Genomic DNA, 17,075 nt, shown 5'->3' with positions numbered 1-17,075 from the left:
GAGTGGTTTCCCATGGATTCTTTCTTCCAAGCAGATTTCTGAAGAGATTGCAGTCTGCTCACCTGAAATCCATGGTTGTGGTCTTGCTTTTTGCCCTGTTCCTGCCTGTTAGGATCCTGAACTCCTACATATCAGAGAGCATCTATATCCATACCTCACCTTTTTTTTTTTTTTTTTTTTTTTTTATAACAGTGCCCAACTACAGGACAAGTGCTATTGTTCACGTACTTATTCCTGGAGTTCAGTTTTAAAGATATCTCAAAAATCACTTCTGTTACACCTTACTGTTGTCATACAAAGCATTGGGAAAAAAAAAAAATATTACAGTTTTCCTGATAATGGAAAATATGGATATCTTCTATTTGTTTTATCTCTATTTTATTATTCCAGTTCAAGAAGGACTTGCCAAAACATATTTATCTTTTTGGGGAGGAGTATGGGTACCTCCCCCACTGAAAATTGATTAGGCCTTACAGAACGATTATCACAGGAACATAGGCAAAATATTTGCCAAAGCAATCCTTTTTGTCATATCGTTGGTAATTGTTTCCACAGGTCCTTTCCCAGCCATCAGTGTTTCATGATCCACTGAAGAAGGAAGTGAAGCTGTCTTCCAGTTGGTCTAGTTCTGTTGCCCTTTCAGAGTTTACAGGGAAATTGGTCCCACCTGGGTATTGGAACTGTACCAGACTCCAGGTTTCCAGCACTTCAAGGATCAAGATATCTCATTACACACAGTTCCCTAATAGGTCTTTCTCAGCTTTGGTTCACCTTTCTTCTTATTTTCTTATCGGGTTGTGAACAGTGACTTCCTTTCCTTGGGCAGCTGATAGACAGATTGCAGCTAGAGATGAGTTTTTCCAGAAGGCTTTTATCAGTTCTCATATAGAACAATAAAACAATTCACAACACCTGTGGAATATTTTTAGTTATTCTGTGAATAGGGAAATTTGCATGTGCATAAGTCTAAAGGTAGAAATAATATAAATTAATTATATTCTTAAGGAAATAATGGCCGATTTTCAGTTAGTACGCCAGCAACCCCGAAGAGTTTTACAAAACACACTAGAATTCACTTGGCTGTCTTGGATGAAACAGGATGACTGCTTAACTAGAATGATTGCTAAACCAATCACTAAAAATGCTGCTTGAAGAATTAATTGCATGCCACGTGTTCTTAGCTCTAGTAGATGTGAATAAAGCTTTACTGTGGCTTTACTGATGTTTGTCTTCAATGCCTGTCAACCAAGATAAATTTGCTGTCTGAGTCAATAAAATAAATTGAAACTCAGTGCAAAACAAAGAAATCAAAACAGTTACTGGATTGAAAAACACTGCATTTGTTGTTTTCCTGTAATTATAAAAGTCAAACATTTTGAAGAAGTTGTAAGTCTGCTTCAATTAAAGCAAAGAACAATATCTTCTTGATGTTTGTAGCCTATTTTAAAACTTGAGGAAAAATAGCGTCTTAACAACGTTGTTCTTAACTGAGTTCATGTAAAATGTTTATATTCAATGGATTCCATGAATTAGTGTTAGTTGCATGTAATGTTAAGCCAAGAAAGTCTCCTACGTGGGTTTCTTATTTAGTGCAAGCATGTAAATTATTAAATCGGAATTGCACATTACTGTTGGTAGTCTTGCTCTTTCCAGCAATAGATTGGCAGGCTGTATGCCAATGCTTCTGTCACCTCCTTCATTTGGTGGATGTTGTGTTATACGTTGGGTCTTCACGTTAAGTTTTGAGGTTGCTCACTGTCAAGTTCATTAGGGTGTACTATATATACATGTCATGCTCAGTGGAGTAACACAACATACTTGCTGTGATTGAGTAGTTAGTGTTCTTAGCATTTCTTTAAACTTTTTCAAAATGTTTTTGCATTGATCTTCTCGCTCACTCACTTGTCATTGTGTAACGGCTATTTGGTAGAGACCTTTACAACTTTGTCTTTATCCTGGGTAAGGGAAGAACATGCACTTTATGCAAATATTCCTAGCATCTTGGGAATAATTAGATACTTTGAAAATGGCTTCCAAGTCATGTGAAGGTAAAGCTTATATGAGGGGAAAAGGGGGTAGGGAGTTCAGCTGATGTTCCATATAGGCGAAAGGGTTCAAAATTAGGGACTGTGCATCAAAGGAGAGAAACCTCTTTCTAAAGCCTCTTGTGAGGCAAACAAATGATGCAATAAAGTATGTGCATTGCAGTTTACCATAATAAATTCCATGTTCAAAGCAAAGTGCTTTGCTATATTAAGGATAAAACTTTTTTTTATTTTATATAGTTCTTTATAGTAATCAATGCAAAGAAAAGCAGCTACAATTCTGTTACAGGTTGGTATTTCTAAAAGAAAAATCAATAAAGGTAGTCCACTGAGGTTAAATGAAAGATGTTCTTAAATTTGTCTTTTAGGCTTTCTGTGAAACTCTGGAGGAAACAAATTACCGCCTACAAAAAGAACTGCTTGAAAAACAAAGGGAGGTTGAATCGCTGAAGAAATTATTAAGTGAAAAGCAACTTCATATAGATGCCATTGAAAGAAGAATTAGGTATGTAAAAATCCTACGGGGTTTAGGCATTTCTTTCCATGAAGGCGTTTTGTCTGTGTAGTGACAAGCACCAGCTTTAAATGTATTCTTGGAAACAATTTTCCCCACATAACCACACACAAAGCAATATTTTCAGTAGGCTCTTTCTCATATGCTGGCTAAAAAGCTGTTGTTTAATACAAATGACTGAGAAAGTGTTGTCTCATCTTTTTCCCTCTAAAGTAACTGGGATTATGTTTCCTAATTCTGTAACTCCTGTAGAGATAAGGCAAAGATTCTCTTCTGCTTTTGAAATGTTGGGTAAATGAAATGCCCTGCTCAAGATGAGAGCAGTGGAATAATTGCTTTGGGTTATAAAATTCCACCTGTACTTAGAGCTTTGACAGAACACAGGGATCAAGCAATTATATGTCTGTATTAATGTCTTTAACTTTGTTCTGAATTGCCTGGAACAATGCCGCAGATTGTCCGTTTAAGGGAAAAAAAGTGGTGGAGATTTATTATAAAACTTTATGGTGCCTGTCTGCTAAATTTTGTAGTAGGCCCAGGAGAGTTGATGTTGGGCTATTCAGTGTCCCAACAGACTCACTGAGTCAGTCATTGTGGGGTTTCCTTAGCAAAGGAGTAAATTCCCATGGTCCCTTTAATACTGCTTTAACACTACTTGGGTTGTTGAGTCTGGCATATCCAAATTGACTAACAAATCACATCTTTGGTTATAAGGTTTAACTGAACTACATTTGGAAAAGGATTTAAGTGGAATTGTTGTGGCTTATTGAAAATTCTGATCTGAATGCCATATTCAGTTTGTCACTTACTCCTGAAGGCAAGTAATTACATTTGAAAGGTCCTTTCTCTGAGGAGAAAGTTAGGACTTACTGCTGTCTTAAACAGTGAAATAGCCCATAAAAATTAAATAACTCACATGTGGCTAAAACATCATGATAGGAAATTCTGTGTGACTAAAATAACAAGGCATGAGTGAAAAAAGGGATTTTATTTTTTAGTGCCTTCCCTGAATATAGATTATTTTTTTTTTTTTAAACACATAAACACACTGCCAGTTTCCCGGACATTTGAAATTAGTGAATGTCAGCCAAATAGTATCTGGAGTCTTAATGGAAAATAACTCCTGTGATTTTTTTTTAGTTGTAAAAGTTACCAAGTAAACCTGTGGCCTTATTTAAGAAATTCAGCTTGCCTGATAGGCATTGAACCCAAAAGAAATGGGTCTGTCTTGTTGAACTGGAATTTTGATCTGATGGCCCAACAAGAATTAAGCATCTTCTGCCTTTACGCTCTAAAGGCCAGGTACCTAAAATGTACGTGAGGTAGGAGGGAACAATTGGACAAGGCATCAGACTTGTAGGCCTTTACATATCATGCTGGATTTGGCCCAAACATTGGCCAATGATCATATTAGAGAATACTGCTGAGGTGCTACTTAAAATGCATGCATTAAAATAAAACTATAGAAACAATAGTAGTTAAAAGGGTGAAATACAGTAGTATCACTTTCAACACAAAATTCTTCACAAGCTTTTCTTTCCAATTCAAGCGGCAGCTTTCAACACTGAATCGATACATGTTTCCCACACAGAGCAATACTTTGGAAACAAGTGTTACTGATAATTTTATGTGACCGTATTCCGATTTGTAGCCAGGCTAGTCAGACTGCCAACTCATGTTGCTGTTAAGAAAAAATTATTAGCTGTCTCTTTATCATTAATGGGAAAATGTATTGTTCTGAAACTTGATATGTGACTGTAAAGTTACAATGAGAAACGTAGGAAATTGTTTTTATCATCCTGCCTATCTTCCTTCTGACTCTGTTTTGCTTATAATCCTACCATCTAGGCAAGATGTGTGTGGCTTAGAAAATCTGCTTGTAATTTCTTACCTAAAGTCATAATCACCCCTCTGGGACTTCAGTTTTGTAAAACTACTAAATTGTGATGCAACCAGAGGATTGAATTTAGTTTAGGAATAAGCAGCTGGAGCAAATAAACTGTTTAAATAGCTATCCAGTGCAAGCCCTGCATCTCTGTAGTAATAAAAGAAACGGGGCGTTTAGGAGTGAGATTGATAGGTTCCGTAAAACTGCAAAGTTTAATATGAAACAATCAGCTCTTCAGTGATGAATGTTTGCTGTATGGATTGGTGGTACTCTGTTCTTATTTGTTGTAGGGATTTATCTTTAGGAAAAATGAGTCGTCAAATGTCAGGAGAAGAAAGTGAGTGCAGTGGTGAAGTGGAGTCTTCTGCAGTAGAAGCAGACCAGGGTACCCTGGGTGAGGACAGCTGGTAAATACTATTATTTTACTTATATTTTAGTTTTTCTTGAAGTATATTTTTAAATGTTTGGTCTTGCATAAATTCTGAACAGCTGAGGAATTCAGCATTTTATTGCACTTCTGTAGCTATCCCATGTTTCATAAAGGCCCTCAGGATAGATAATTTTAGATCTGGAATAAATGATAAGTTGAACAAGCTTTGCAAATGTTTTGTGGATTGCAGGCGTAAAATGGCTATGGAGAATCATATTAGGTTTCCATTTGACAAAGCTTATTAATCTGTTGTTGCAGCTCAGATAAAGAGAACCATGAGGCATGCTGGAGTGGCTCTTTGGCTGAAAATTCTGTACCAGAAATTGAAGTCGCTGAAGTAGCATATACCGCTGATGAAGAAGAATAGGGCAGTAGCAGCTGCTGTTGCCTGAGAAAGGTTCATGTTTGGGACATAACCTGTGGGAAGGGGCACGTAGTAGCTGCAAAGAATTTACAGTAAAGTGCAAGAATGCACACACTGAATGTTTACATAAATCCTTACAAATTGTTAACGTAAGAAGTATACCCAGTGCTGCTTTGATTTCAATTTTTATCTAGCCTTTATATATTTAATATATTAAAGTCTAATAAGGGCTAAAATCAGCTAAAGTTTAGATATGTACATACACAATTTGGCTGACTTTCCTAGCAGAGTGATGAAAACTTCACATTAAATCACCACACACACCTAACTAGCATGTCATTTGTTGCCACTGGTGTGACACATTTGATGTGTTCATCTGTTTGGTATTTGTGTTTTCATATTCTTATAGCCATAAATTAATGCTTGTTGAAGTAAAAACAGGCTCATCTTAAGGCTCATCTTACGTTTAATAAGAGTGTAGAATGTGTTGGTTTTAAATTGTAAAGTTGAAGAATATTTCTCTGGAAAATTTTAATGCAATGCAATAGGAAAACTTACAGTACCAAGAGAAAAGTAATTACGAAATGAGATTATAGTTGGACATTTTAAAAAAAACTGGTCATTTTTGCTGAAGGAACTAATGAGACCCCCAAAACACTGTGTATTTTCATCCCAACTTAGCATGCTGTAATACTTTTTGTTCGGTAATGCTGCTTTTAAAATCTGGGATACCTTTGCTATATACCCATGTAACAATAAAATCCGTGAGTTTGCCTTTTACTTGGAACACTACCTCTTACCATCTTGCTAATACATTCATGTTTGTTTAAAAATATTCCAGATTATATGGAAATGATTGAAAGATTTGTAAAGAAGCCATATTTTTTCCTGCACAGTTCATAACTAGATTGAATCTAGTTGCAATGTATTTTTGTTTCAATATATTGTACACATGGGGATGTTGCTCCATATGTTCTATAGCCTATTTTTCAAAATGTATTAAGACAGGAGATGCACTTTATAATTAAGACTCCATTGTGCCAAGTTCAGTTGGCTAATTCGTTAAGAAAGGGGAGTTGCAGGGAGAGGATTATGTAGTGCCTTTTTGTATTTTACTTGTTCATTACTGCAGAGTTTTGTTACAGTGCTCTGGGTCAGCTCTGTGGAATCTTTGATACAGCTTGTTTCTGTTCTTCACTTATTTACTGAAAGTGCCTTGTTTTATTCTGCTTTTCCAATAGGAAGAATGCTGTTTTGTTTTAATCTTTTTTTTTTGCCCTATACCACCCACGTCGTTGTTTAATGTTGTCAATATGCAGTGTCTTTGTGCTGGAGTTTTCAAAGGGAGCGTTGTACTTCAGGCTGTGCATACAATGACCTTTATGCAGAACTGTATAAATGTATAAACCTTCCTGGTGAAATAAAACTATGGACAAAACACCTGTCTTCTCTTCTCCATTACAGGGAAAAAAAAAAAGTTTAATGCCTTGTCTAGTAGAAGGATAAAAATACCATTAGAAAGAGATACTTCTTACCTCAGTGATTTCCTACAGTTACTCACCTTTTGGTCTGAGTTCTCTTTGTACCAAAAATTGTCTGCATGAACATGAATGAGAATGCTGTAACAAGACACCAGAAAACTTACTGTACTTCTGTTGAAGACTGAAATAAAAAAGGAACTAATTTTTTTTTTTAAATATTCTACATGAATCCTCAAAGATGTTGAGTGAACTCAATAAAAGTTTTGACACCTTAATGAAAATTCATGTAATCTTCTGTCAGATGTCACTTACATATTTGAAAAGAATGTTGAAATTTGTATATTAAAATAGTGTTAGCTTTACAACTATAAATGTTTTCAAAATCCTGAAAATGCGCTTGGGTTACACATGCTAGGAATTTCTCAAGTACTTCAGGTAAATCTGAGGTGATCCAAGGGCTGGAGCACCTCTCCTATGAGGAGAGGCTGAAAGAGTTGGGGCTGTTCAGCCTGGAGAAGAGAAGGCTTGGCGGAGATCTTATTGTGGCCTTCCAGTACCTAAAAGGGGCCTACAGGAGAGCTGGGGAAGGACTTTTTACTAGGGCATGTAGTGATAAGATGAGAGGGAATGGCTTTAAACTGGAAGAGGGCAGGTTCAGATTAAACATTAGGAAGAAATTTTTCACTTTGAGGGTGGTAAGGCACTGGCACAGGTTGCCCAGAGAGGTGGTTGAGGCCCCATCCCTGGAGGTGTTCAAGGCCAGGCTGGATGTGGCCTTGGGCAACCTGTTGTAGTGGGAGGTGTCCCTGCCTATGTAGGGGAATTGGAACTCTATGATCTTCAAGGGCCTTTCCAACCTAAACCATACTATGACATGGATCTTCATATCTGAAGCAGAGAGTTATGTTTCCCAGGAGGAAGCACTCCTGAGTGTGACCGTTCAGGTTAAGATGGAGATTCAAGAAAATGCAGCTTTTTCAACCTGTAGCAAAAAATGAGCAGACATTCCATAGTCAAAGCAAAAGGTACCAGCACTGATGTATCTTCCTGTTGCATCCTCCAATCTACCAACATCACTTTCAGCTTTATATACTTACCTGACTGGATTTCATTCATTCCAAGATCTCGCACAGATACTACCCTTTATCTTCCCTGATTGATTTAGCACTAAGGATTGCAGAGTTATCAAGTGTCCCTGTCTATGGCAGGGGGCTTGGAACTTGATGATCTTCAAGGTCCTTTCCAACTCTAAACCATTCTATGATTCTAAGTCTGCAAATCTGGTCACTAAAGAAAGCGTTAATATAATTTACAGTTCAGTCATGAGAAGGCAAAGGAATGGAAATTTTGTTGTGCTCTGCCTTTAAGGTTTATAAAATGTTTTGCTGACCTGAAATATTTAGTGTCACATGAATAGACATTTTTGTTTAGGTGGACCTTGATTTTTAATTAAACTGAGCTGAAAAATGTGAATTTGTTCAGCAGCCATGTGGTATCACTTGGCCTATGTTATTGGTTAATGAATGGTTACCCCCCTAAGGGACATGCAGAACTCGAGGTGTGCAACCCATGGTGGCCTTGAGCATACTGCTGGAGGTGGTTTCCAAATCTGCCCCATATTGATTTTGTTCTGGTGCATTTGCTTCCATTCTGGCACTATTTTCCACCTCTTTTCTTTCTCATTTCACTCACTGCTGCAATTTTAGTACAGAAGAAGCCAACTTTCAATTATTCCATTCATGAGAATTTGCCAGTGGAATTCTGTGCTCTTCACAATGAGCAGAGGAGTATTCAAACTGGAATTGTAGCGGAGTGAACTAATGACAAGAACTGCAGCCAGTAAAGCTTTGTTCTTTTCTGTTGTAGTTAAATCATTCCAAAGGTAATTGTTTTAATAGTTCAGTCACTAATTTACAATGGTGGTTTTTTTTCCCTTTAATTTTAGATTTAAATACATCGTGCCCAACTTAATCTTACAGGGGTTTTGCTTCTTTTTATACTACACACCTTAAATTTAATAATCCCGCAGGATTTTTTTATCCTCCAAAGCGCTTGCGGTCTGCCCCTGCCGCTTCTGTCCTTTTGATTTGTATACTCCTAAATCAATTAAAATGCTGACTAGTACTGAATCAGGAATGAGTCCCTCTAAAACTCCCACTTCATACCTTTCCCACTGTGACAACTGTTAGTTACTGTGAGTGTAACAGTCCCATTGAACCCGCTCAAGGAAGGCAGCAAATGCTCTAATTCACAAAACTGCACTCGGCGGTTGTAGGAGTTGCCTGCACAGCGTGTTTTCCCGTAGGTTGCTGTCCGCTCCTCTTTGTGTCAGCATCTCTCTGTTGCTCTGGGGGGTCATAGTTGGGGAGAAAAGGGACGTGGAAAGCTCGCCTTGTGGGTTGTATGTCTGGCCCAAATTGGTTTAACTCTGTGCGTCTCATTAGACCACTGAGTAGTTTTGATTTTGCTCTCTGTGGTTTCTATGCCTTTGTTGAAATGTAGCTACAAAGCAGTAGCAATTATCCTGCCAGAAATTTGCATTTCTAGTAGAACTGATAAGAAATGCAACTTTCTGTAGGAAGTTTTACGCAGTTTTGTTTGTGGGTGGGTTGGGGTTTTTCCCCCCCTATGCTACAGCAAGCTCTAAAACACACTGGGGGAGGATTTCTGAAATTATGTTCTAAAGTTGCTGCTGCTGCAATCAGTTTTTTTAAGACATGTCAAATAATAAAATAGTCCAAGGTCAGGAATCAGCAAGGAAGGGAAGAATCCTGTGGGAAACACTGCCTGTATGGAATACCCAGTCTAAGGGTCTTTTTTCCTATCATTCATTTCTGTATTTCAATTAAATCTTTGTCCCAGAGATCAGAACATTCTGATTTCTAGACAGATCCAACATTCAGTACGAGGTACGTACTGTACTTTTGCTATAAAATACAGGGGTGCTGGGGTAACCGAGCTGTATCCTCACATCCAGGTCTTTTTTCCTTGAACTTGGAGAACTGATAATGCAGCTGTCTCCGAAAGAGATGTCTCTTTTGAACAGTTTACATTCTGGGTAAGCAGTCAATGTATGGACCAGTGGAGTTTTTTGTTCTACGTTTTTATCTTCACCACATTTTTAACGCATGTGATCTTAACCTCCTAGCTGAAGGAAAAGGCGAGGCGGAGGGTGGAAAAGGCAGAGGAGAAAGAGGGGATTGCCTTGTCCATAGTTTACACTTGAGGGTTTTTCCCCTTTGAAAGTGAAAATTTGTTCAATCATTTGTTAACCAGAATTGCTTCTCCACCAAATGTTAGTTTCTGTGTTGTGAGTGGTTTAGGCTCTGTGTTTTCTTAACACCTTCAGGAACCTCTTTCTAAGGCTTCTTCCGTAGCACTGGCATTCCTTTGCAATCCCTTGTTGTGCTAACCTTTATCCTAGTCTTGTTTCGAAGGGCAACTTTTTTGGTTTTGGTCCTTCTCAGGTTGCACGTTGCAGGGACAACAAACTGAGCCAGGGCTTTTGTTAAATGTTTTCGATCTTCTTCCAAAGTTTGATGTATCTTTTATTATCTGATGCAACTGTACAGATTTGGAAGAGCAGAAAGGTGAGAAAATGCAATCCTTTATTCTAAACAATAAAAGATGAATGTATTCTTGTCATAGATATAAATGACAAACTTATGTCATCCCCTCTTACGACTACCAGTGACTGTTGGCCATATCTACCCTTCTGTTGCTTTATAGATTATTCTCCAGTTGGATAACTAGAGTGTTATGCTGGAATAGGAAATGTTTCTCTCTAAATTTCTCCTTGGGCTGATGAATTCAGAACCATTCTGATGGTTGTTCCGGAGTCAGGAGAAGGCTGTCACGAGATGTGTCTAAGCATAATCACTATGTCACATACAAAGCATCTTTTTTTCTTCCAGTGGGCACATTTTAAAGCCCAAAACTGCAGTTTTATCCAGTATCAGCAAAACAAAGGGATACCAGTATTGAAGGATCCTGTTCACCAAGTTACATTTAGGCTGCCCAGAGCACAGACAAGGGGTTTCTGAAAGACGGGTGTTTTTCACTGTCGTTTAGAGGTACCAGGAAGGCTGAAGGTGCTGTGCAAATTGCCAAAGTTACTGAGTCCTCAGATGTAATTCTGTGTAGCTGGATAAATCAGAAAGCCTCATACATAAGCCATTCTTAACAGAGAATGAAAATTTTTAGCGTGAAGTCTTTCTGCAATGGAACAGCACCTGATGCTAAAATTACAATTCAGGAACGCTACTGATGTTCTAGCTGAACTGGCAAAGCTTCTCTTTCTCTTTTTATACACCGTTAACCTCACCTTGGCAGGCAGAAAAGTAGTCTGCAACTCATTTGTTTCGTGTGTAACCCAGATCCTTACCCTCTGCCTGGCCTTGTTGGTGTGACTTGTGCCTTTCCTGTCTCATCAAGGATATCACAGGGGACCAGCTGGGGACCAGCCCAGGCTGAAGTTCTGATGTTGCTGGTAAAGATCCCAAACTGCAAGCAGGGCAGCGTGGCTCTGCAGAAAGAGGAGACTTGGAAGTGGGAGTGGTAAACACTAGTAATAATTTCAGTCTTCAGAAGTGCTGTCACTGCTAGCCAGAGCTGAACCCCGCGGGGAGGCAGGAACATGTGTCATCAAGAGTAGAGATTCACCCCCAGTGCAGAAACCATCAGCGTGGGTCCTGCCTGCCAGTGGGTGTTGTGGCTTATCTCATTAAAGCACTGACCTAATAAATGGGGTTCTGGGCTCAACTCCCAGCGCTGACTGAGTCTCATCTCTCTTAAGGCAAGTTGGCAGGTTCTGCACAACCCTTTGTTAAGCCTTCAGGAGTAGTACTCTAACCTGTTTTCATGGTTTTCAACACAATCTTCAGGGAGACCTTTGCCTCTTTTACCCCTTTTAAGCTCTTCTTGGAGAGCTTAAATGCTTGCCGTTTCCTAATCAGCACTCCTGTGACTTGAGGATCATCAAGATGCTCGCCAAATAATGAATTTGTCCCCATGTTGTACCGGAGAGATAGGTATTGTATTTCCCTCTGCTTTGCAACTAGGGAAAAGGAGGAAGAAAGCAATTATGTGATTCACCCTAATTGCACAGTAAGTCAGTTGGCATAGTCCTAGTGTTACTGCTGATCCCGTAGGCTTGTCAGCAGGTTAAAATTAGATAATTCACTGATACGGTGAGACTCCTGCCTGTATAATATAGGAACTGCGTCTTGGGATGTCTTGACTGGGTTTCAAGTAGGCCTAAATATCCTTGGTCATAAATTATTAGCTTCTAGATTTCATAATATTCCTTTCTTCTGCCAGTTCAAACCGAAAACACTAGGGCGCTTGCATTAATGTGGTGGAGAAGCAAGCGTCTGTTCTCTGCACCCCCTGGAGATTAATGCTTTTCATCTGGAAGAAACCACAGTTGTTTTATGGAAATGTTGAGGATGACTGTGAAATACAGCTCATAAGTTTGTTTGGCAATTAACGTGGGTTTGTCAAGCATTGCTCATCTGGCAAGTGCCTAATGGGAGAAGGTTGCGCATTGACCTTTCAAGATCTCATTACTGCTTTGCATGTTTGAAAAATAGATAGATAGATGTAGTTTAGGCAGCAGTTGCAACATCTGACAAACCTCCCACAGGATATCTGCTCCCAGCTTTCCTGTGGCTCCTTCCTAGCTGTTCTCAGCATTTCTGATACCCGGGTCATGGGATGGATAGTTTGTGATGTGACAGGGTCTCCGTTTCCCCCTCTTTCTGTAGCATAAATGTGCCTGATACAGGGATAAGCAGAGGCATCAGGCAAGAGATTACTCTCTTATGGCAGCTGCTTTGTACATTTAGAGAAAGTCTTGTCCTTAGAAGTTTTGATTTTATTTTTTTTTTGTATATTGATGTACAGTGTTAATTTAGAAAACTTACAGCACAGCTTGTTGGATAACGTAAACCTAACAAAAACATCACATGGCTCCTCTTAGAGTTGAGTTGGGCAAGGAGTTAATGACACGCATGGGAAAAGGCAGATGAGAAAACTGTCTTATTCTATGGAATCTTTTTAAAAGCTTCATACTCAGCCATTTGGTAAGATGGTAATGTGCCTATAGAGGTGGTGTTTCTGCTTATGAGTACAAGAAGAGCGCAGATAAGCCGGCTTCTTGTGGAGATCACTGCTTTTTCCTCTCACACACCAGTGTGACTCAATCGTCCCTACTTAAATAGGCCATTAAAAAATGTTGAGTGTTGCAAAATTAATGTGCAAACTAATGTGTTATGAAGGAGTATTAAACAATGAAAAATCAGGCTCAACCTTGCTGTGAGTTAACCTGAAGAACAGAACATGTGCAAATAATTACTTTTTTCTGTCTTTGCTGTCGGCATGCTGCAGCCAACTGCTGGCACCCTCTGCGCGGTGTGTGTTTCAGTTCTGATTCCAAAAAGCCACGGAAAGGCCAACATCTTTCACTTCTCAAATGACACGAGTTACACAAGACTCATGATCGTCCAAAGGTCAGAGCACGAGATCTCTCAATAAAGGGGATGCTCTGTTCTGCACTGGTGAAGCAGCTGTTGGCTCAGATTTCAGTTTATTCAGACTCAGTATGTGCTCTAGACAGATTCTCAGTCTCCATAAATTAATGTCTCGACTACTTACCATTTTGCCCCATCATTTTTTTTTCTCCTATTGTCTTCTTTGTGAAATAAAACCCTTTGTGTTCAACCACAAGTGTCTGATGCAATATATAGATAAGATCTGTCGTCAGGTTAATGCTATTATAAACCTGTCCCAGAATTTCTTGGGGCGTGCAGGAGGATTTTTTCCCTCGCTTAGGAAACTAAATTGATTAGACACATTTTGCTGACGGAGCCTGCAAAGCATTGGGAGCTGAAGGTTTCAACCTGGAAAGTGTGAGGTGGTCTCTGCTATCAGTGTTCCGCTAGTAACTTCTGAAACTTTGTGTTACAGCCATAGGAAGGTTAGGAGTAACATAATCCATTTTATTCGTGCATCCATACATGGTTTCCACTGTGTTTGCTTTTGTTTTAGCAGAAATTACCTGAGCCAAACGCAGCTTTTTTGTTTTCCCCCCAGAGCACTCTAACTCTTTGTCCTGGTGCTAGCACGGAAGAAAGCTGACTGTGGGGTTAAAGTAAGCAGGGTGGTTTCGGAGGAGCCCTGAGCTACCTGCTCTTGCCACCAAATTTGTTATTTGCCACTGCCAGCATTTCTAGCTTAGCCAAGACGTTCTTAACAGCCTCTTGGTGCAGGTCTGAAGGGCTTTTTCTCTCAAGCTCTTGCTTGTGTAAGTCCAGGTAATGGCAGCAGAAGTCCTGACCTCTGCATACAAGCAATGAGCCAGACATGCAAGTTGAGGGGTGATCCTTTGATCCCGACCGATGCATTCCTGAATCCAGACCGAGAATCCAGTTCCCATCCGTCACTGAGTCCAGTCTGGGACTTTCCCAGTGCCAGCCGGTGATGTGATCATCATCCCAGGACCTTTATACAGATTTGTATCTCTTGTATATATATTTTGTTATTTCCTTTTTATTATTTTATTACTATTTCATTAAAGTAGTTTAGTTCCTTCTAAACTCATAACTCACTTTCTCTCTCCCTCCTCTCCTTGGAGAGTGAGGTGGGGGAGAGCATCTGTCGTTCATGTCAGTGGCCAGTCTGGCCCAAACCACGACAAGTGTAAAAAGCATGTTTGCAAAGCATGGTGAAAGAATCAAAGCATTATCTGGATGATTTATTCTCCTGTTATGGTTTTTGCTTTCCAGCCTATTATGATCCTTCAGGAAGAACATTTTGTAGCACCCTACTGCACATACTCTTACAGTACCCGTAGGGGGATACACGAGGGGCTCTGGGGTATAGCGACACTTCAACTGTGGTAAAGCTTTTTCTGGAGAGTTCAGTAAACGACCCTACTTACACACAGATGTTGCACGAGGACAACTAACAGCGCTGCAGAGTTTACTCCTTAGTGGTCAAAGGGCCCAAAACCCAATTCAGCTCTACTGCATAGCCAGTCCTGAAAATGGGGCCGATCATCTGCTGAATGTGGCCTTTGACAAATAAGATCTCTACTTCTCGGTAAAACTACCTGTAAGATCCAAATAGTCAATAAATCAAAGGGATTAATTCCACACTTGAACATCCTCAACAGCCTCAGAACCAACAGTTGCAATTCCTATAGGCATAGCCCCACGTGCTCCCACCTAACCCAATGTAGCACTGACACTACCACACAACTACAGAAGCGCCCTGAACCCTCCCAAGGGCTGAGGCACAGACCTGACCGAGAAATCCCTCTTTGCAGTTCAGCATCCTCAGTGTGTTGCAATGGCATCCAGCTCCACTGCAAAGCACAATTTGCTGAACCAGTATTAAAGAGGTTAAGTAAGTCCATCATGCTGGGCTGAACTTCTCTTCAAATATGGGTACTTTTAATGGATTTAATCTTTGTCTTAGCTTGATTGTCATGGTGGGAATGCATAAAGAGGGGAGGGGGCTGGTAAACTTCTGCGTGAAGTTCTGCTCCTGTCAGTCCTGCATGTTTGCAAGTCCAGAGCAGGGAACCAAGCTGGTGCCAAGGTGGCCATGGACAAGGGAAGGTAAGAGAAGAGACAACAGCCAAAAAAGCAGCCGAGAAGGTGGGTTAGTATTGAAAGGCTTTGAAAAAGTGGGGGTTTGGGGGGAGGGTTCCCCCCTGCTTTTTGAGCAGCACTTCCAAGCAGGCTCTTTTCCCTCTGGTATAAGCAATAGGACAGACTGAACGCGGGTCCTGTGCGGAAACCGCAGCCTCCTGAGCCTGTTGGAGCTTCTTGCTGTACACTGAATCCAGAGCTCCTCCTGGAGGTCTGCAGCGTCCTGCCCCTGATGGAGCCCATCATTGCTGCTTGGCACAAACAGCAGCACACCAGCCACTTCAACAACCCTATATACATATAGGGCATACACAATAGGTGGGTATAGGGTACCCCTACATATGCCTACACATAAGCATTCCTAGCTGACTTCAGTTAGTTCAGCACCTGCACAAAGGTCCCTTTGGTAAGCTGAATCCAATCACAAAAGTAAATATAATATATCTGAATATATTTACATATCAAATTTATCTGAACAATTACATTCCTCCTAAAGCGCACGTTGAGGAAAGGATGCTAAACTCAGGGTGGAGGGGGGGTGTCACATAAATCCTGTTTGAACCCACAAAACACTCCTTGCCCACTAAGGCAGTATGCCTTTGAAAGCTGGTGTCATACCAGTGAGAGGTACCGAGACTGGGTACCTGCATGGGATAAGACCACTAGATCAGACCAATTATCCTCCCACCTATGTTATTAAATTTAGCTCACTTACAAACTGCAGGAAGCAGCTCACTTACAAAACTGGAGTGGGTCCAGAAGAGGGCCATAGAGATGATCAAAGGGCTGGAGCACCTCTCCTATGAGGACAGGCTGAGAAAGTTGGGATTGTTCAGCCTGGAGGAGAGAAGGCTCCAGGGAAACCTTATAGCAGCTTTCCAGTATCTGAAGGGGGCCTACAAGAAAGCTGGAGAGGGACTTCTTGCAAGGGTATGTAGTGCTAGGATGACAGGTAATGGCTTCAAAGTGGAAGAGGGGAGATTTAGAACAGATATTAGGAATAAAATTTTCACTCTGAGGGTGGTACGACACTGGAACAAATTGCCCAGGGAAGTTGTGGATGCCCCATCCCGGGAAGTGTTCAAGGCCAGGCTGGATGGGGCTTTGAGCAACCTGGTCTAGTGGGGGGTGTCCCTGCCCAAGGCAGGGTGGTTGGAACTTGATGACCCTTCCAACCTAAACCACTCTATGATTCTATGATCCTCAATTTAGACACATACTGCCATTCAAGTCTAGCAGAACCAGATGCCTGCTCTTTGGGTGAGTAGGTGCCAGCTGAGTGGGTACCTACACAGCCCTGCTGCCTTAAAAACAGCCTGTGTACCACCAGCAGGTGAGATAGCACAGGGGGTGTTAAGGGGTTGGGTGAGGGGGATGCCCAAACTGTCTGAGAGGGCATTTGCCCAAAGCTCATCTTGGTAAAGAGGAAGACAATGATCAACTGTATTAAACAACAACTGAACAATAACTGGGCAGTTACCAGACTTTTAGTTGGGGGGGGGGGGGGGGGGGGAGGATGTCAGCTAACAAGACATAAAAGCAAAACATGATTAGTAGTGTGCAGAAGAGGAAGGTGGGGCACCAGAAGGGCCAGACTGACCCTGCTGACACAGCCATCCTAGTCGTAAAAGGATATTTAGAAATTTCTAGGTATATATTAACATTTCATAACTGTAACGTCTCACCTTAACTGGCTACC

General features: G+C 40.6%; 1 protein-coding gene across 3 annotated transcripts in view; it reads left to right on the top strand.

Moving 5' to 3' along the window:
* SNX16 (sorting nexin 16) overlaps positions 1 to 6,991 on the top strand; it is a 29,633-nt gene extending 22,642 nt beyond the window's left edge. For all 3 annotated transcript variants that reach the window (XM_082499440.1, XM_082499438.1, XM_082499439.1), the window contains exons 6-8: positions 2,414 to 2,550; positions 4,738 to 4,854; positions 5,136 to 6,991. In XM_082499440.1, coding sequence (XP_082355566.1) covers positions 2,414 to 2,550; positions 4,738 to 4,854; positions 5,136 to 5,244 — 363 coding nt within the window. In that variant the 3' untranslated portion in view covers positions 5,245 to 6,991. The remainder of the gene's footprint in view (positions 1 to 2,413; positions 2,551 to 4,737; positions 4,855 to 5,135) is intronic.
* Positions 6,992 to 17,075: the final 10,084 nt, after the last annotated feature.

This window comes from Vanellus vanellus, assembly GCF_965231255.1.
Source record: "Vanellus vanellus genome assembly, chromosome: 2".
Taxonomy (NCBI): domain Eukaryota; kingdom Metazoa; phylum Chordata; class Aves; order Charadriiformes; family Charadriidae; genus Vanellus; species Vanellus vanellus.
The sequence above is the reverse complement of the archived record's forward strand: the minus strand, read 5'-3'. Positions and strand labels throughout refer to the sequence as shown.